The 19,475-nt window shown below is 57.1% G+C and overlaps 2 protein-coding genes and 3 pseudogenes across 2 annotated transcripts; 2 read left to right on the plus strand and 3 right to left on the minus strand.

Annotated features, from left to right (window-relative positions):
* Positions 1-2,103: 2,103 nt before the first annotated feature.
* On the minus strand, positions 2,104-4,618 carry LOC130160342 (feather keratin Cos2-2-like; annotated as a pseudogene).
* Positions 4,619-5,354: 736 nt separating this feature from the next.
* LOC130160102 (feather keratin Cos1-2-like) lies at positions 5,355-6,531 on the minus strand. The gene is made up of 2 exons (XM_056362368.1): positions 6,450-6,531; positions 5,355-6,082 (listed from the first exon to the last, which is right to left on the minus strand). The coding sequence occupies exon 2, from the start codon at positions 6,059-6,061 to the stop codon at positions 5,756-5,758; it is 306 nt and encodes a 101-aa protein (XP_056218343.1). The 5' UTR covers positions 6,062-6,082; positions 6,450-6,531; the 3' UTR covers positions 5,355-5,755.
* Positions 6,532-8,291: 1,760 nt separating this feature from the next.
* Positions 8,292-9,573, plus strand: LOC130160098 (feather keratin Cos2-2-like). Its single transcript, XM_056362357.1, has 2 exons — positions 8,292-8,532; positions 8,901-9,573. Exons 1-2 carry the CDS (start codon positions 8,365-8,367, stop codon positions 9,225-9,227), a joined length of 495 nt encoding a protein of 164 aa, XP_056218332.1. The 5' UTR covers positions 8,292-8,364; the 3' UTR covers positions 9,228-9,573.
* A 771-nt stretch (positions 9,574-10,344) lies between these two features.
* On the plus strand, positions 10,345-12,708 carry LOC130160343 (feather keratin Cos2-2-like; annotated as a pseudogene).
* Positions 12,709-16,616: 3,908 nt separating this feature from the next.
* Positions 16,617-18,980, minus strand: LOC130160344 (feather keratin Cos2-2-like; annotated as a pseudogene).
* Between the last annotated feature and the right edge of the window lie 495 nt (positions 18,981-19,475).

The raw sequence follows: 19,475 nt of genomic DNA on the forward strand, positions 1-19,475 counted from the left end.
CTAAGTAACATTTATACTAAGTCCAGGACTTTTGGGTTGTTTAGGCCCTGCCAGTGATAAGGCGGGGGGTGTGGGGGTGTGGGGTGTGTGTGCAAGGAAATGGCAGGGGACACAGCCAGGACAGCTGACCCAAACTGGCCAAAGGGATCTTCCATATCATAGAATGTCATGCTGAGTATATAAACTCAGGGGGAGCGGTTTGGGCAGTCTGGTTGTTGCATCGGTAAGCGGGTGGTGAGCGATTGTATTGTGCATCACTTGTTTTGTTTTTTCCCTTTCAGATTTTATTCCTCTCTCCCTCCCCTTTTTGTCACACTACTACTACTACTACTATTATATTTCATTTTACATCAATTATTAAATTGCTGTTATCTCAAGATGTGAGTTTTACCTTTCCTGATTCTCTTCCCCATGCCAATGGGGAGGGTGGGGGGTGGTGTGGTGTGGGCAGGAGTGAGCGAGCAACTGTGTGGTGGTACTTGGTTGCCAGCTGGGGTTAAACCACAACATGTCCTTTAATCATGATTTCATCATATGCAAACTGCTCCATTACACCACTCTCATGAGCAAGAAAATCTGCTTCTTGCAAGCTCCACCAGCCCCTCTTATGTGTCAAAGGACCAAAGGGCTGGAGAACCTGTCCTGTGAGGAAAGAGTGAAGGAGTTAGGCCTTTTTTCTCTGGTGGGGGACCTGATCACAGTATTCCAGTACTTAAAGGCTGTCTACAAAGAGGAGGGAGGCTCTCTCATCACAAGAAGCCTCATGGAGAAGACAAGGGCCAACAAGTACAAGTTGCACCTGGAGAGGTTTTACCTTGATGTAAGAACTACAATTTTTATAGTAAGAACAACCATTCCCTGGAACAGCCTCCCCAGGGACACGGCGGAGTCCCCATTGCTGGAGGTTTGCAAGATGCAACTGGACAAGGTGGTTAGATAATCTCATCTAGGCCTCCTATCCCATGAAAGATTGGACCAGGTTATCTCTGAAGGCCCCTTCAAACCTGGACTATCTTATGATTCTATGATCGTCTCAGTGATGTCCTTCAATCATGACGTCACTTTATACAAACCACTCCACTGCACCACCGTCACGACAAAGAAAATCTGCATTCCAAAAGAGTTTATGGCAATCAAGACTAGCATTTTTGGCAGAGAAAATTAAATGCTGCATGGTTATCGTCCTCTTCATTTCCTAGACTTGTTCACTTAAAGACTCATATGCTATAGGCAGGGAATAGCAGAGAGGAACATGAACTTTTGAACTTCTTCTCTAGAAGGCTTTTGTAGCGATCAAGAGAAATGACGGTCCCCAAAGGGTAAGTCAGCAGGTCCATATTACACTTCTAAGGTGTCAGATTGATGTGCCCAGAGGAGTGTATTGGTATTGATTATCTAGGTCTTCTAGATGACAGCTCTGTTGACTTTGAAGGACTCCACCCCGGGGTCCATTGCCTGGGCGCAGGGCAGAGCAGGGCCTTGGACCCATGCTGGGGAGATGCCTTCCTGGGATTAGTACCAGTACTCGTCCTGCCAGTGTAACTGCCCAGACGGGTCCGGTTCCCCGCACGGCCCAGTGTGAGGCAGGTGTCCTACTGTGAGGGCACAGCCCTGCCTTTCATTGTGCCCATGTGGCTCCAAGTGGAGTGCAGGGTCTGTTGGCGGATAGATGGCCACTGGCTACAGGCTGCAGTGCTAGAAGACCCTGCTCTGCAATGAGGAGCAGTGGTGGTGTAAGCAGAGCTCAGACTGGCCTTGCCTCAGAGCACTGGGTGAGGAAGGGTAGCTGAGTCTGGGCAGGGCCATCTCCAGCATTTGTGCTATGGTTAGGTGGGGGCCTGTCTCGTACTGCCAAAAGGTGCCCAGTGGCCAGTGACATTGAAATAGATGGTTTCTCTGCCCGAAACTGTTGGAAGGAAGAGCCTGAGGGGAACCTTACATCATCCATGGGGTGCCGTGTGTCTGAGTTGTTCTGTTGAGCCCAGTAGTGCCTTGAGGAGATCCGATTCTGTAAGAGTTCCACCCTCCCCTTCCTCCCCCGTTATTCCCCGGGCAGACTGGGAGAGCTGCCACAGAAGGAGGGAGGACTCGGAGGCACAGGCCTGGATGCAGCACAGCTTTAATGAGTCGAAAGAAGAAAAGGAGGTGGCTCCGAGGCAGCGCCAGGGGCAGCCGCTGAGGTGCGGTGGAGCTCCTGCAGGGTGTCCGTCTGCCTGCCCTGCAGAGGGAGGGAGGCCAACAGGTGCCAGCCACGCTGGTGCTGGGAGGCAGCGACAGCAAAGGGAAGAGGGCAAAAAGGCTGAGTGGAAGAAGGGGCCAATGGCACGGAGCTCCATCTCCGGTCCATGTTCTGAGGTCCTGAAGGTTCTTGCCCAAAGCTGTTGCCAGCACCTTTAGCAGGGGCGACACCTGCTGCCGCAGTAGCGGCTGGTGATGCAGGAGAGGTCAAAGCCCCCGGAGTTGATGGGCACTCCCTCAGAGCTGAGGATGCTGCCAACGGCAGCGGAGGTGGAGGAGCCCACGGCGGTGTTCTGCGGGAAGGAGCTGAGGATGGGGCCGGGCAGGGTCACCACCACGGCGGAGGGCTGGATGACGATGTTGGAGCTCTGGCACTGCCTGACACAGGGCTCGTTGCAGCTGCTGGCCAGCGGGGTCGGGCCGCAGGGCTGGCAGGGCTGGCACGGGTTGCAGCAGGACATGGCTTGGGGCTGGAGGTGCACCTGGGAGAGAGGGCAGGGGAAGCCAGAAACGGGGAAACATGAGAAGCAGCACTGCACCCAACCACAGCGGGGCCACCGCATCTCCTGGCCCAGCACACGCTGCCCAGCTGAAAGCCCAGGAGCCACCTCAGCTACGTCCCAGGCTCTCTCTGCAGAAGACCTTCTCCCCCCTTCCCTCTCCCGTGAGAAGCAGCTCCCAGCCCGGGGCTAGCACAGCCCACACGAGCTGAGCCCTCCATGGAGGAAAGACCTGGTCTGGAAGGAGGAGGGCAAGAGACTTCACACGCACCTGATTCCCAAGGAGAAGGGGGCAAGAGAAGCGCATGAGAGCGCAGAGAGTCGGGCCGCCTTTTATAGCAGTCCTGCACTGCCTCGGGCCCAGAGGCACCCTCTGCGGAAGTAATAATTTTCTGACAAGTTCCTGGCAAATGCAGACCATCCCACCTAATGGTATGGGCTGTGTCCTGGTTTCCTGCACCGCTGCCTTTTCATTTCCTTGCTTACGGCACGTGCTTTCCCACATGAAGGCTGCTCTAAGTGCCGGCATGAGAAGGCCAAGGATTTCCGGGACAGGAACGTGCCGGCGCAGGAGGAAGACGCAGCTCAAGTGCTGGTGGCATCCCATGCGGAGAGGTGATGTGCGCCTGGCTCATTCCTGTGGGCTTGCTTGCGGCACAGTTGTCGGGAAAGGGGCACCGCTCCCATGCTTCTCATCTGCGTTGGCCCCAGGACTGCCATGGGAGAGGGCACGGCACATCCTTTCCTCTTGCTCCCCCCATCTCTCTCTGATGGTCGCTCATTGCCATTTCCTGTCTTTCTGTAAGTGTGCAGAGGTTTGCCTGGTTCCGTGCAGGCATGAATGAGCACACGTGTGTCAGCCTGTACTTGCGTGGGTCAGGGTGAAGACCTTGGCCTTCCCGGGGGTGTCCCTGGGCACTGCAGAGCAGCAGATTGCCCTTGCCAGCCAGAGCCCATTACAGCTGAGAGGCGGTGCCTTTGGCCGGGCAGAGAGGTGCCCAGGGAGCTGAAACGCAGCCTCTGCCCCCGCACCCCCACCTCTTGCTCTAAGTACAGGGCCAGGAAAGCCTGCCCGCCCCTGCGGGCCCCTGTCCCTGAATCGGTCCCCTTATGGTGCCGTCTTGCTGGGGGCTGGGGCGGGACGCAGGCTCCTCGTGTCCAGGCCAGGGCCAGGTGCACTTTGGCCTGGTGCTCAGTGAGGCACGGCCTGAGACCTCGTGCCAAATGGGTGTGGAAGGGAAGGGACGGGGCTCCGCATGTTGCTCGGCTGTGAGATGGGGTGCCACAGGGGCAGTCGCGCAGCTCTGAGTCCAGCTCCTTTGGTGTTCAAGCTCCATGAGTTCCAGGTCACGCACAGAACACGGAGTCTGAAGGCCGAGCACGTGTGTCTGGGGAGGCAGAGACAAGGGGTTCAGGGGAAGGTGCCAAAACCCGGCTGCTTCTTCCTGAGCAGGTCAGGTGAAGTCCCTCTTTGCGCAGAAGGAAACTTGTGTGTGCTGACCGCAGCCCCCGCATCCGCAGCCCCCTGCGCTGCTGCGCGGTGGGGGAAATAGAAGAGCCGTGAATGAAGGAGGGAAGCTGAGGCTGTGGAGAAGACGTGGGGACGGGGTGGAGGCATCTTAAGGGCTTTTTTGCTGTTTCTCTCCACCCTGCTCTATTTTTCGTTGGCAATATGTTTGAGGAATGTTCCCCCAGTCAAGTCTGTTTTTCCAGTGAAAGTAACGGGTAAGTGATGCCCCTGGCTTTGCCTCGACCCACAGCCTTTTTCACCTTCTTCCCCCCTCTGTCGCGTTGCGCAGGGAGAGGGAGAGGGAGAGAGCAGCCTGGTGGGTCTGGAAGCCAGCCAAGGTCTTTTCAGTATTGCCCCACTTATGGTTCATGCAAGTGCCATGAGTGTTTGTCATTTATGTGCTTTTTTCCTGCTTTCTCTCTGTGCCATCAGGAGCAGACTCCTTCTGCCACAGATGTTCCCCTCAGAGGACAGTGGGCAATGATGCCCATTGGCCTCTGCAGGGACCCGCTGTACGGACGTGACGGAATGAGAGGGGACTTGCCGTAGCTACCCTTGCCCTCGGATGCACACCCTGCCCCTTCCTCCTGGAGATGGGTGGGGAGGTGAGGAGGCGGCGGCTGTGGGCTCTAGCCAGGGTGATTTCTCCTGCTATTCCCTCCTTCCGTCCTCGTCGCCACCTTCTGCCTGAGCCTTCTCCCCCAGCACAGCTCCATCCAGAGCAAGAGGAACTGCCCTGAGTGCCCGTGGGGCTGCTGACCTCCCAGGGCCTCCTGCAGCACCGGGCTCGTCCCATGAAGACAGGGCAAGCTGGCATCACCATCCGCAGGGCTTGTTTGGAGGCCAAGGGGACTATTTCTGGGCAGACACACAGCACGGGAAGGGCTGATGGGCACGGGCTGTGCAGTGGCCAGAGATGTTGTCCTCAGCTCCGAGGGACAGCGACCAAAGGAGGCCATGGGGCTGTGTGTGCTGCCCTCCCATTGGTCTAGGAATGAGAAAGGATCCACTTGCTCCCCCATTTGTTCCCTCCCGGCGCATCTCCTTCCTCCCTGCGCAGCTTTAGAGAACATCCAGAGAGGAAAGGACCACACAGAGCCAGGGGCTGGGATGCTGCAGAGTTTAATGAGTCCAAAGAGGGAAACAAGATGTCTCTGAGGGGAGGCCACAGGGAAAGGGTCGCGCGGACAGCCAAGAGCCAGTGCCCCACAGAGGGAGAGGGACAGGCAGGTCCCCCCTAGGCTGGCTTTGGTGGGCCTCATGGCCCAGGGGAGTGGACAAAAACAAAGGCAAAGGAGGAAAAGGAGAGAGTGGAGGAAGGCAACGAGAGGCATCGGTCATGTTTCAAGAGAGCCCAGGCTGGCCCCTTCCTCAGGGCTGACACCCGTTGCAGGAGGCGTGAGGCATGCTCAGCCCCTCTCAAAGCAATGGCCAGAGTCTCCGTCGTTCAGCCTGGCATCATCTTCTGGGTTCCAGCGGATCCTTGTCCGGGCCGTCACCAGTGGCTTTAGCAGGGGCGACACCTGCTGCCGCAGTAGCGGCTGGTGATGCAGGAGAGGTCAAAGCCCCCGGAGTTGATGGGCACTCCCTCAGAGCTGAGGATGCTGCCAACGGCAGCGGAGGTGGAGGAGCCCACGGCGGTGTTCTGCGGGAAGGAGCTGAGGATGGGGCCGGGCAGGGTCACCACCACGGCGGAGGGCTGGATGACGATGTTGGAGCTCTGGCACTGCCTGACACAGGGCTCGTTGCAGCTGCTGGCCAGCGGGGTCGGGCCGCAGGGCTGGCAGGGCTGGCACGGGTTGCAGCAGGACATGGCTTGGGGCTGGAGGTGCACCTGGGAGAGAGGGCAGGGAGGAAGCAGAGCACAGGGACACCTCAGGAGCAGCCTGCAACCCCACCAAAAGGAAGCCAAGGCAGGGGGCTGCACAGCGGGAAACAAGGGCTTCTTTGCCCGAGCTCAGCGGGGTCCTGCGCATAGCAGCCAGGCCCAGGGATGCTCATCACTAGCCTGGAGCAAAGGGCCAGCTCAGCCCAGCCTCAGCCTGTCTCCGCGACAGACTGTCTCTCCTCTGACCTCTCCCGCCACCCCCGTCTCGGAGCACTAACATAAGACCAAGGAGCAGGTACCAGCTGAGCTGCCCTCGAAGGCTAGACCCTGTCCTGGAGGAGGAGGTGGAGGAGAAAAGGGGCTTCCAGCTCACCTGGTTCCCAAGGAGAAGGAGGTGACGGAAGCGGCTGAGAGAGCCATCAGTTGGGCTGGCTTTTATACTGGCCCCACGCTGCCTCAGGGCCAAAGGACGTGACAATTTTCCTGCATGCCTGGTCTCTGTCACATCCTGCTCTTCCCCAGGTTTTCAGCGTGCTCAATGCGGACGGGGGAGCAAGGACAGGGTAAACAGGTCACCCTGGCACATGCAGGCTGCGTGGCTTTGGCAGCGGGGCTCAAACAGCCCTACTTTGCCCTGCAAGGCTTTCGCCACACAGGCCAGAGAGCAAACAGTTTCTCCTGGCCATCGCCCCAGCATTCCAAAATCCATGGATCCAAGGCAGACCAGGAATTAGAGAGCAAGGGAGAGGGTAGCTCTGGCTACTGCATCCTGGCTGAATTACCAGCAGTGTGGACAGAGATCCCCGCTCCTCTGGCCTTCTGAAAAATTTCCCTGGGTTTATCAGCTGGAGGGTTTTGGGGCCTTTCTCCACATTCAATGAGCCCTCAATGCTGTGAGCACCATACCTGTCACACAGCATGGAGGGGTCTGACAGGCTTGTGATAACCTAGTACAGGCAGGTCAGTTGGAGAAGGGCCACATTGCTTGACCAACCCCATCCTGATGTCCATCCAGTAGTCCCCTCATGGCCCTTTTCTGCAGGGCTGCTCTCCAGAAACTCATCTCCTAATTCATACTTGTATCTGGTGTTACTCCGTCCTAGGTGCATGAATCTGGCACTTAGTCGTGTTAAATTCCATGCCATTAAGGACTGCCCAACGAGCCAATGTTATCTGGCAGCGTGGCACCCGGCACGCAGAGAAGCACCAGGGACTACTCCGCAGACAGGGCAAAGAACCTCCCTGAATCCACCCGAGAGCTGGAGTTATTTTTACACTGCCGGACTGTGTATCCAGCTCTCCATCACCTTATTAGCTCATTCCTTCTGCTCATTCCTCGTCTCACTCTCTATACTCTCAAAAATGCTGATCGATGTATCTGTACAATCTTATATTGCAGGCTCACGTCCATCCTGATACTCAAACCTGGCAGCTCATGCTGCTTTCCACAGTATCTCACAAGGGTGTGAGTCCGTCACTTTTTTCTGTGTCACCCAACGGCCTGTAGTGACAGTCTCATTCAGAAGGAGGAGACATCAACTTTCTTGCTTCCGTTCTGCTTGTGCATCTTACCAAAAATTTCCTGCACAATTCAACATCACCTGCCCATGCCTGGTACTTCAGCATTTCATCCCTTCTAGCATTGAAGCGGCTTCACTGTGTGGCTCCAAGGACTTAGTCCATTCCTACTTACGTACAACTCGTTTTCATAGAACGATAGACTCGTAGCATGTTTGGGTTCAAAGGGACCATGGAAGATCACCTGCTCCAAGCCCTCTGCCTTGGGCAGGGACATTCTTCATTGGACAAGTGGCTCAAAGCTCCATCCAACCTGACTTTGTTTTATTCAATAATTCTGGAAGATAAGGCCTATACGATCTCTTTTCCTTTCTTCCTCTAAACATCTACGTAAGAACAATACATCAAGAGGAACTTGCAGACATTACAAAAATACCAGTGTGGAGTCTCAGTGCTCCTTTTATGCCCATTGGTTTGTACGCGAAAACAAGGTCAGGTCTCAGCAGACCAAGTTTGCAGGGCTAGAGCAGCTGGAGCCGTTCCTGTCTGAAGGATCACAAAAACACCCAAAAGAGAGAGCCCAGGCTGACATCACCTGCCTGCACTGGACCCCTCTGGCACTTAGGCCATGTCTTCTGCCCACAGTGAGGCAGCCTTGCCCCGGAAACCACGGGCCCTCTCATCGCAGCTCTCAAAAGAGACGTCTGTGACGGGACGGGTATGACATAAACCAGGAAACGCAAGGGCAGCGTAGAGGGAAAGAGCAACACATGCCATGTCATTACCGGGGATGTTTCCGTTCATTAGCAGCATGCCGGAAAATTGCTGCTTATGCAGCGGCTGCCTTGGCCCTGAGGCAGCGTGGGGCCAGTATAAAAGCCAGCCCAACTGATGGCTCTCTCAGCCGCTTCCGTCACCTCCTTCTCCTTGGGAACCAGGTGAGCTGGAAGCCCCTTTTCTCCTCCACCTCCTCCTCCAGGACAGGGTCTAGCCTTCGAGGGCAGCTCAGCTGGTACCTGCTCCTTGGTCTTATGTTAGTGCTCCGAGACGGGGGGTGGCGGGAGAGGTCAGAGGAGAGACAGTCTGTCGCGGAGACAGGCTGAGGCTGGGCTGAGCTGGCCCTTTGCTCCAGGCTAGTGATGAGCATCCCTGGGCCTGGCTGCTATGCGCAGGACCCCGCTGAGCTCGGGCAAAGAAGCCCTTGTTTCCCGCTGTGCAGCCCCCTGCCTTGGCTTCCTTTTGGTGGGGTTGCAGGCTGCTCCTGAGGTGTCCCTGTGCTCTGCTTCCTCCCTGCCCTCTCTCCCAGGTGCACCTCCAGCCCCAAGCCATGTCCTGCTGCAACCCGTGCCAGCCCTGCCAGCCCTGCGGCCCGACCCCGCTGGCCAGCAGCTGCAACGAGCCCTGTGTCAGGCAGTGCCAGAGCTCCAACATCGTCATCCAGCCCTCCGCCGTGGTGGTGACCCTGCCCGGCCCCATCCTCAGCTCCTTCCCGCAGAACACCGCCGTGGGCTCCTCCACCTCCGCTGCCGTTGGCAGCATCCTCAGCTCTGAGGGAGTGCCCATCAACTCCGGGGGCTTTGACCTCTCCTGCATCACCAGCCGCTACTGCGGCAGCAGGTGTCGCCCCTGCTAAAGCCACTGGTGACGGCCCGGACAAGGATCCGCTGGAACCCAGAAGATGATGCCAGGCTGAACGACGGAGACTCTGGCCATTGCTTTGAGAGGGGCTGAGCATGCCTCACGCCTCCTGCAACGGGTGTCAGCCCTGAGGAAGGGGCCAGCCTGGGCTCTCTTGAAACATGACCGATGCCTCTCGTTGCCTTCCTCCACTCTCTCCTTTTCCTCCTTTGCCTTTGTTTTTGTCCACTCCCCTGGGCCATGAGGCCCACCAAAGCCAGCCTAGGGGGGACCTGCCTGTCCCTCTCCCTCTGTGGGGCACTGGCTCTTGGCTGTCCGCGCGACCCTTTCCCTGTGGCCTCCCCTCATTGGACTCATTAAACTCTGCAGCATCCCAGCCCCTGGCTCTGTGTGGTCCTTTCCTCTCTGGATGTTCTCTAAAGCTGCGCAGGGAGGAAGGAGATGCGCCGGGAGGGAACAAATGGGGGAGCAAGTGGATCCTTTCTCATTCCTAGACCAATGGGAGGGCAGCACACACAGCCCCATGGCCTCCTTTGGTCGCTGTCCCTCGGAGCTGAGGACAACATCTCTGGCCACTGCACAGCCCGTGCCCATCAGCCCTTCCCGTGCTGTGTGTCTGCCCAGAAATAGTCCCCTTGGCCTCCAAACAAGCCCTGCGGATGGTGATGCCAGCTTGCCCTGTCTTCATGGGACGAGCCCGGTGCTGCAGGAGGCCCTGGGAGGTCAGCAGCCCCACGGGCACTCAGGGCAGTTCCTCTTGCTCTGGATGGAGCTGTGCTGGGGGAGAAGGCTCAGGCAGAAGGTGGCGACGAGGACGGAAGGAGGGAATAGCAGGAGAAATCACCCTGGCTAGAGCCCACAGCCGCCGCCTCCTCACCTCCCCACCCATCTCCAGGAGGAAGGGGCAGGGTGTGCATCCGAGGGCAAGGGTAGCTACGGCAAGTCCCCTCTCATTCCGTCACGTCCGTACAGCGGGTCCCTGCAGAGGCCAATGGGCATCATTGCCCACTGTCCTCTGAGGGGAACATCTGTGGCAGAAGGAGTCTGCTCCTGATGGCACAGAGAGAAAGCAGGAAAAAAGCACATAAATGACAAACACTCATGGCACTTGCATGAACCATAAGTGGGGCAATACTGAAAAGACCTTGGCTGGCTTCCAGACCCACCAGGCTGCTCTCTCCCTCTCCCTCTCCCTGCGCAACGCGACAGAGGGGGAAAGAAGGTGAAAAAGGCTGTGGGTCGAGGCAAAGCCAGGGGCATCACTTACCCGTTACTTTCACTGGAAAAACAGACTTGACTGGGGGAACATTCCTCAAACATATTGCCAACGAAAAATAGAGCAGGGTGGAGAGAAACAGCAAAAAAGCCCTTAAGATGCCTCCACCCCGTCCCCACGTCTTCTCCACAGCCTCAGCTTCCCTCCTTCATTCACGGCTCTTCTATTTCCCCCACCGCGCAGCAGCGCAGGGGGCTGCGGATGCGGGGGCTGCGGTCAGCACACACAAGTTTCCTTCTGCGCAAAGAGGGACTTCACCTGACCTGCTCAGGAAGAAGCAGCCGGGTTTTGGCACCTTCCCCTGAACCCCTTGTCTCTGCCTCCCCAGACACACGTGCTCGGCCTTCAGACTCCGTGTTCTGTGCGTGACCTGGAACTCATGGAGCTTGAACACCAAAGGAGCTGGACTCAGAGCTGCGCGACTGCCCCTGTGGCACCCCATCTCACAGCCGAGCAACATGCGGAGCCCCGTCCCTTCCCTTCCACACCCATTTGGCACGAGGTCTCAGGCCGTGCCTCACTGAGCACCAGGCCGAAGTGCACCTGGCCCTGGCCTGGACACGAGGAGCCTGCGTCCCGCCCCAGCCCCCAGCAAGACGGCACCATAAGGGGACCGATTCAGGGACAGGGGCCCGCAGGGGCGGGCAGGCTTTCCTGGCCCTGTACTTAGAGCAAGAGGTGGGGGTGCGGGGGCAGAGGCTGCGTTTCAGCTCCCTGGGCACCTCTCTGCCCGGCCAAAGGCACCGCCTCTCAGCTGTAATGGGCTCTGGCTGGCAAGGGCAATCTGCTGCTCTGCAGTGCCCAGGGACACCCCCGGGAAGGCCAAGGTCTTCACCCTGACCCACGCAAGTACAGGCTGACACACGTGTGCTCATTCATGCCTGCACGGAACCAGGCAAACCTCTGCACACTTACAGAAAGACAGGAAATGGCAATGAGCGACCATCAGAGAGAGATGGGGGGAGCAAGAGGAAAGGATGTGCCGTGCCCTCTCCCATGGCAGTCCTGGGGCCAACGCAGATGAGAAGCATGGGAGCGGTGCCCCTTTCCCGACAACTGTGCCGCAAGCAAGCCCACAGGAATGAGCCAGGCGCACATCACCTCTCCGCATGGGATGCCACCAGCACTTGAGCTGCGTCTTCCTCCTGCGCCGGCACGTTCCTGTCCCGGAAATCCTTGGCCTTCTCATGCCGGCACTTAGAGCAGCCTTCATGTGGGAAAGCACGTGCCGTAAGCAAGGAAATGAAAAGGCAGCGGTGCAGGAAACCAGGACACAGCCCATACCATTAGGTGGGATGGTCTGCATTTGCCAGGAACTTGTCAGAAAATTATTACTTCCGCAGAGGGTGCCTCTGGGCCCGAGGCAGTGCAGGACTGCTATAAAAGGCGGCCCGACTCTCTGCGCTCTCATGCGCTTCTCTTGCCCCCTTCTCCTTGGGAATCAGGTGCGTGTGAAGTCTCTTGCCCTCCTCCTTCCAGACCAGGTCTTTCCTCCATGGAGGGCTCAGCTCGTGTGGGCTGTGCTAGCCCCGGGCTGGGAGCTGCTTCTCACGGGAGAGGGAAGGGGGGAGAAGGTCTTCTGCAGAGAGAGCCTGGGACGTAGCTGAGGTGGCTCCTGGGCTTTCAGCTGGGCAGCGTGTGCTGGGCCAGGAGATGCGGTGGCCCCGCTGTGGTTGGGTGCAGTGCTGCTTCTCATGTTTCCCCGTTTCTGGCTTCCCCTGCCCTCTCTCCCAGGTGCACCTCCAGCCCCAAGCCATGTCCTGCTGCAACCCGTGCCAGCCCTGCCAGCCCTGCGGCCCGACCCCGCTGGCCAGCAGCTGCAACGAGCCCTGTGTCAGGCAGTGCCAGAGCTCCAACATCGTCATCCAGCCCTCCGCCGTGGTGGTGACCCTGCCCGGCCCCATCCTCAGCTCCTTCCCGCAGAACACCGCCGTGGGCTCCTCCACCTCCGCTGCCGTTGGCAGCATCCTCAGCTCTGAGGGAGTGCCCATCAACTCCGGGGGCTTTGACCTCTCCTGCATCACCAGCCGCTACTGCGGCAGCAGGTGTCGCCCCTGCTAAAGGTGCTGGCAACAGCTTTGGGCAAGAACCTTCAGGACCTCAGAACATGGACCGGAGATGGAGCTCCGTGCCATTGGCCCCTTCTTCCACTCAGCCTTTTTGCCCTCTTCCCTTTGCTGTCGCTGCCTCCCAGCACCAGCGTGGCTGGCACCTGTTGGCCTCCCTCCGTCTGCAGGGCAGGCAGACGGACACCCTGCAGGAGCTCCACCGCACCTCAGCGGCTGCCCCTGGCGCTGCCTCGGAGCCACCTCCTTTTCTTCTTTCGACTCATTAAAGCTGTGCTGCATCCAGGCCTGTGCCTCCGAGTCCTCCCTCCTTCTGTGGCAGCTCTCCCAGTCTGCCCGGGGAATAACGGGGGAGGAAGGGGAGGGGAAGGGGAGAACTCCCTGCAGTGGATTCTATCACTTGGCAATATGCTAAATTAATTTAACGGTTTTTTTTTTGTGGATGAACCGATGGTAATTGCTTTTGAAGGATGGTCAGCTTAGCAGGTGTGTCATGCTCCATCGGGCAATGACAGTATCAGCTCTCAGCCAGCATTCTCTCCTGGTCCTAATCACACATAATGTAACCCCCACCCATGGTCTATAGATACATAGCTGTCAGGCATCTTGGATATTTGAAGCAGGCAATTAAGAATGAGACAATCAAGAAACCAAAGCACCCAGGAAACACAGACATTCAGTGAGTTACAACAGGTGTCAGTGGTTGTTACAGACTGAGGCCCAAGCAGTTTTCCTCACATGGGACACCAATTGTCACAGCACGAGCAAAACTAGCAAGCTGCCACAAGGCTTTACCATGGGTCACATCCTACTGTCCATGCTGTGTCTCCATCCTCCAGAGGCCAGGCCACACTGCTGCTTCTCTCGGCTACATCCAGCTCCTCCCTGCTCCTCCTCCAACCAGCCTCTCTCCCACACGCCTCAGGGCTATTTAACCACTTAGCAGGATGAGCTGCAGCTGCACATCGTCCGTGACAATAACCCACTGCCTTTGCGGCAAGGCCACAGCTGCATGTTATCAATGTAATCAGCCCACTGCCTTCATTCCTCTACAAGCAATATCATGCCATGGTCAGTTGCAGCAAACCAGCAGTGTTGGTCAGATGTCTGCCAAGTCCTCTCTGCTCTGGTCTACCACCCACACCTCTGCCCAGGCATGGTCAGACCTTCACCTTGGATAGTCAGGTTCTGTCAGTTGGCAACAGGTTCTGATTATCCGTCTGACAGCAATAGAGAGAATAGATTTAACCGACCACAGCTTTATTCCTTCAGTCTGGTCTGGGCAGCTGATTCCTCCCGGTCATGTACTGGGCCACAGCAAAGAAGAGCAGGACATCTGTAAGTGATGTCATTCCCCCGGGCTTCCCACATCTCCCAAGGTGGGCACATGCTCCCATGTGCCATTATTTCCTCCATGTGTCTTCTAACCTTGGTGGGGAATGGCCTCCTCATTGTCACTGTGTGGAGCAGTCAGCACCTGCAGACCTTGCTGAATTTCTACATCCTCATCAGGCCCCCTTCATGGAGGCCTGGTATACCATCACTGGCGTGTCAAAAACGATGTAGATGTTCTTGTCACCAGAAAAAATGCTGGTGTTGCCTGCTGGCAGGCACAGCCATTCTTCCCCTTTTTCCTGGTTATCACTGAGTTTGTGATCCCCTCAGTGATGTCCTGCCCTGGTTTTGGCCAGGGTGGAGTTAGTTTTCTTCTCCATAGCTGGTACAATGCTATGTTTTTGGTTTGGTATGAGAATAATGTTGATAACACACTGATGGTTTTAGTTGTTGCTAAGTAACATTTATACTAAGTCCAGGACTTTTGGGTTGTTTAGGCCCTGCCAGTGATAAGGCGGGGGGTGTGGGGGTGTGGGGTGTGTGTGCAAGGAAATGGCAGGGGACACAGCCAGGACAGCTGACCCAAACTGGCCAAAGGGATCTTCCATATCATAGAATGTCATGCTGAGTATATAAACTCAGGGGGAGCGGTTTGGGCAGTCTGGTTGTTGCATCGGTAAGCGGGTGGTGAGCGATTGTATTGTGCATCACTTGTTTTGTTTTTTCCCTTTCAGATTTTATTCCTCTCTCCCTCCCCTTTTTGTCACACTACTACTACTACTACTATTATATTTCATTTTACATCAATTATTAAATTGCTGTTATCTCAAGATGTGAGTTTTACCTTTCCTGATTCTCTTCCCCATGCCAATGGGGAGGGTGGGGGGTGGTGTGGTGTGGGCAGGAGTGAGCGAGCAACTGTGTGGTGGTACTTGGTTGCCAGCTGGGGTTAAACCACAACATGTCCTTTAATCATGATTTCATCATATGCAAACTGCTCCATTACACCACTCTCATGAGCAAGAAAATCTGCTTCTTGCAAGCTCCACCAGCCCCTCTTATGTGTCAAAGGACCAAAGGGCTGGAGAACCTGTCCTGTGAGGAAAGAGTGAAGGAGTTAGGCCTTTTTTCTCTGGTGGGGGACCTGATCACAGTATTCCAGTACTTAAAGGCTGTCTACAAAGAGGAGGGAGGCTCTCTCATCACAAGAAGCCTCATGGAGAAGACAAGGGCCAACAAGTACAAGTTGCACCTGGAGAGGTTTTACCTTGATGTAAGAACTACAATTTTTATAGTAAGAACAACCATTCCCTGGAACAGCCTCCCCAGGGACACGGCGGAGTCCCCATTGCTGGAGGTTTGCAAGATGCAACTGGACAAGGTGGTTAGATAATCTCATCTAGGCCTCCTATCCCATGAAAGATTGGACCAGGTTATCTCTGAAGGCCCCTTCAAACCTGGACTATCTTATGATTCTATGATCGTCTCAGTGATGTCCTTCAATCATGACGTCACTTTATACAAACCACTCCACTGCACCACCGTCACGACAAAGAAAATCTGCATTCCAAAAGAGTTTATGGCAATCAAGACTAGCATTTTTGGCAGAGAAAATTAAATGCTGCATGGTTATCGTCCTCTTCATTTCCTAGACTTGTTCACTTAAAGACTCATATGCTATAGGCAGGGAATAGCAGAGAGGAACATGAACTTTTGAACTTCTTCTCTAGAAGGCTTTTGTAGCGATCAAGAGAAATGACGGTCCCCAAAGGGTAAGTCAGCAGGTCCATATTACACTTCTAAGGTGTCAGATTGATGTGCCCAGAGGAGTGTATTGGTATTGATTATCTAGGTCTTCTAGATGACAGCTCTGTTGACTTTGAAGGACTCCACCCCGGGGTCCATTGCCTGGGCGCAGGGCAGAGCAGGGCCTTGGACCCATGCTGGGGAGATGCCTTCCTGGGATTAGTACCAGTACTCGTCCTGCCAGTGTAACTGCCCAGACGGGTCCGGTTCCCCGCACGGCCCAGTGTGAGGCAGGTGTCCTACTGTGAGGGCACAGCCCTGCCTTTCATTGTGCCCATGTGGCTCCAAGTGGAGTGCAGGGTCTGTTGGCGGATAGATGGCCACTGGCTACAGGCTGCAGTGCTAGAAGACCCTGCTCTGCAATGAGGAGCAGTGGTGGTGTAAGCAGAGCTCAGACTGGCCTTGCCTCAGAGCACTGGGTGAGGAAGGGTAGCTGAGTCTGGGCAGGGCCATCTCCAGCATTTGTGCTATGGTTAGGTGGGGGCCTGTCTCGTACTGCCAAAAGGTGCCCAGTGGCCAGTGACATTGAAATAGATGGTTTCTCTGCCCGAAACTGTTGGAAGGAAGAGCCTGAGGGGAACCTTACATCATCCATGGGGTGCCGTGTGTCTGAGTTGTTCTGTTGAGCCCAGTAGTGCCTTGAGGAGATCCGATTCTGTAAGAGTTCCACCCTCCCCTTCCTCCCCCGTTATTCCCCGGGCAGACTGGGAGAGCTGCCACAGAAGGAGGGAGGACTCGGAGGCACAGGCCTGGATGCAGCACAGCTTTAATGAGTCGAAAGAAGAAAAGGAGGTGGCTCCGAGGCAGCGCCAGGGGCAGCCGCTGAGGTGCGGTGGAGCTCCTGCAGGGTGTCCGTCTGCCTGCCCTGCAGACGGAGGGAGGCCAACAGGTGCCAGCCACGCTGGTGCTGGGAGGCAGCGACAGCAAAGGGAAGAGGGCAAAAAGGCTGAGTGGAAGAAGGGGCCAATGGCACGGAGCTCCATCTCCGGTCCATGTTCTGAGGTCCTGAAGGTTCTTGCCCAAAGCTGTTGCCAGCACCTTTAGCAGGGGCGACACCTGCTGCCGCAGTAGCGGCTGGTGATGCAGGAGAGGTCAAAGCCCCCGGAGTTGATGGGCACTCCCTCAGAGCTGAGGATGCTGCCAACGGCAGCGGAGGTGGAGGAGCCCACGGCGGTGTTCTGCGGGAAGGAGCTGAGGATGGGGCCGGGCAGGGTCACCACCACGGCGGAGGGCTGGATGACGATGTTGGAGCTCTGGCACTGCCTGACACAGGGCTCGTTGCAGCTGCTGGCCAGCGGGGTCGGGCCGCAGGGCTGGCAGGGCTGGCACGGGTTGCAGCAGGACATGGCTTGGGGCTGGAGGTGCACCTGGGAGAGAGGGCAGGGGAAGCCAGAAACGGGGAAACATGAGAAGCAGCACTGCACCCAACCACAGCGGGGCCACCGCATCTCCTGGCCCAGCACACGCTGCCCAGCTGAAAGCCCAGGAGCCACCTCAGCTACGTCCCAGGCTCTCTCTGCAGAAGACCTTCTCCCCCCTTCCCTCTCCCGTGAGAAGCAGCTCCCAGCCCGGGGCTAGCACAGCCCACACGAGCTGAGCCCTCCATGGAGGAAAGACCTGGTCTGGAAGGAGGAGGGCAAGAGACTTCACACGCACCTGATTCCCAAGGAGAAGGGGGCAAGAGAAGCGCATGAGAGCGCAGAGAGTCGGGCCGCCTTTTATAGCAGTCCTGCACTGCCTCGGGCCCAGAGGCACCCTCTGCGGAAGTAATAATTTTCTGACAAGTTCCTGGCAAATGCAGACCATCCCACCTAATGGTATGGGCTGTGTCCTGGTTTCCTGCACCGCTGCCTTTTCATTTCCTTGCTTACGGCACGTGCTTTCCCACATGAAGGCTGCTCTAAGTGCCGGCATGAGAAGGCCAAGGATTTCCGGGACAGGAACGTGCCGGCGCAGGAGGAAGACGCAGCTCAAGTGCTGGTGGCATCCCATGCGGAGAGGTGATGTGCGCCTGGCTCATTCCTGTGGGCTTGCTTGCGGCACAGTTGTCGGGAAAGGGGCACCGCTCCCATGCTTCTCATCTGCGTTGGCCCCAGGACTGCCATGGGAGAGGGCACGGCACATCCTTTCCTCTTGCTCCCCCCATCTCTCTCTGATGGTCGCTCATTGCCATTTCCTGTCTTTCTGTAAGTGTGCAGAGGTTTGCCTGGTTCCGTGCAGGCATGAATGAGCACACGTGTGTCAGCCTGTACTTGCGTGGGTCAGGGTGAAGACCTTGGCCTTCCCGGGGGTGTCCCTGGGCACTGCAGAGCAGCAGATTGCCCTTGCCAGCCAGAGCCCATTACAGCTGAGAGGCGGTGCCTTTGGCCGGGCAGAGAGGTGCCCAGGGAGCTGAAACGCAGCCTCTGCCCCCGCACCCCCACCTCTTGCTCTAAGTACAGGGCCAGGAAAGCCTGCCCGCCCCTGCGGGCCCCTGTCCCTGAATCGGTCCCCTTATGGTGCCGTCTTGCTGGGGGCTGGGGCGGGACGCAGGCTCCTCGTGTCCAGGCCAGGGCCAGGTGCACTTCGGCCTGGTGCTCAGTGAGGCACGGCCTGAGACCTCGTGCCAAATGGGTGTGGAAGGGAAGGGACGGGGCTCCGCATGTTGCTCGGCTGTGAGATGGGGTGCCACAGGGGCAGTCGCGCAGCTCTGAGTCCAGCTCCTTTGGTGTTCAAGCTCCATGAGTTCCAGGTCACGCACAGAACACGGAGTCTGAAGGCCGAGCACGTGTGTCTGGGGAGGCAGAGACAAGGGGTTCAGGGGAAGGTGCCAAAACCCGGCTGCTTCTTCCTGAGCAGGTCAGGTGAAGTCCCTCTTTGCGCAGAAGGAAACTTGTGTGTGCTGACCGCAGCCCCCGCATCCGCAGCCCCCTGCGCTGCTGCGCGGTGGGGGAAATAGAAGAGCCGTGAATGAAGGAGGGAAGCTGAGGCTGTGGAGAAGACGTGGGGACGGGGTGGAGGCATCTTAAGGGCTTTTTTGCTGTTTCTCTCCACCCTGCTCTATTTTTCGTTGGCAATATGTTTGAGGAATGTTCCCCCAGTCAAGTCTGTTTTTCCAGTGAAAGTAACGGGTAAGTGATGCCCCTGGCTTTGCCTCGACCCACAGCCTTTTTCACCTTCTTCCCCCCTCTGTCGCGTTGCGCAGGGAGAGGGAGAGGGAGAGAGCAGCCTGGTGGGTCTGGAAGCCAGCCAAGGTCTTTTCAGTATTGCCCCACTTATGGTTCATGCAAGTGCCATGAGTGTTTGTCATTTATGTGCTTTTTTCCTGCTTTCTCTCTGTGCCATCAGGAGCAGACTCCTTCTGCCACAGATGTTCCCCTCAGAGGACAGTGGGCAATGATGCCCATTGGCCTCTGCAGGGACCCGCTGTACGGACGTGACGGAATGAGAGGGGACTTGCCGTAGCTACCCTTGCCCTCGGATGCACACCCTGCCCCTTCCTCCTGGAGATGGGTGGGGAGGTGAGGAGGCGGCGGCTGTGGGCTCTAGCCAGGGTGATTTCTCCTGCTATTCCCTCCTTCCGTCCTCGTCGCCACCTTCTGCCTGAGCCTTCTCCCCCAGCACAGCTCCATCCAGAGCAAGAGGAACTGCCCTGAGTGCCCGTGGGGCTGCTGACCTCCCAGGGCCTCCTGCAGCACCGGGCTCGTCCCATGAAGACAGGGCAAGCTGGCATCACCATCCGCAGGGCTTGTTTGGAGGCCAAGGGGACTATTTCTGGGCA

This window comes from Falco biarmicus, chromosome 17 (genome assembly GCF_023638135.1).
Source record: "Falco biarmicus isolate bFalBia1 chromosome 17, bFalBia1.pri, whole genome shotgun sequence".
Taxonomy (NCBI): domain Eukaryota; kingdom Metazoa; phylum Chordata; class Aves; order Falconiformes; family Falconidae; genus Falco; species Falco biarmicus.

Excerpts from the sequence above, each read along its gene's own strand:
- LOC130160102 (XM_056362368.1), bottom strand. The coding sequence starts at position 6,061 with ATGTCCTGCTGCAACCCGTGCCAGCCCTGCCAGCCCTGCGGCCCGACC.
- LOC130160098 (XM_056362357.1), top strand. The coding sequence starts at position 8,365 with ATGCCATGTCATTACCGGGGATGTTTCCGTTCATTAGCAGCATGCCGG. Across the intron at positions 8,533-8,900 it reads TCCTTCTCCTTGGGAACCAG|GTGCACCTCCAGCCCCAAGC; the intron begins GTGAGCTGGAAG and ends CCTCTCTCCCAG.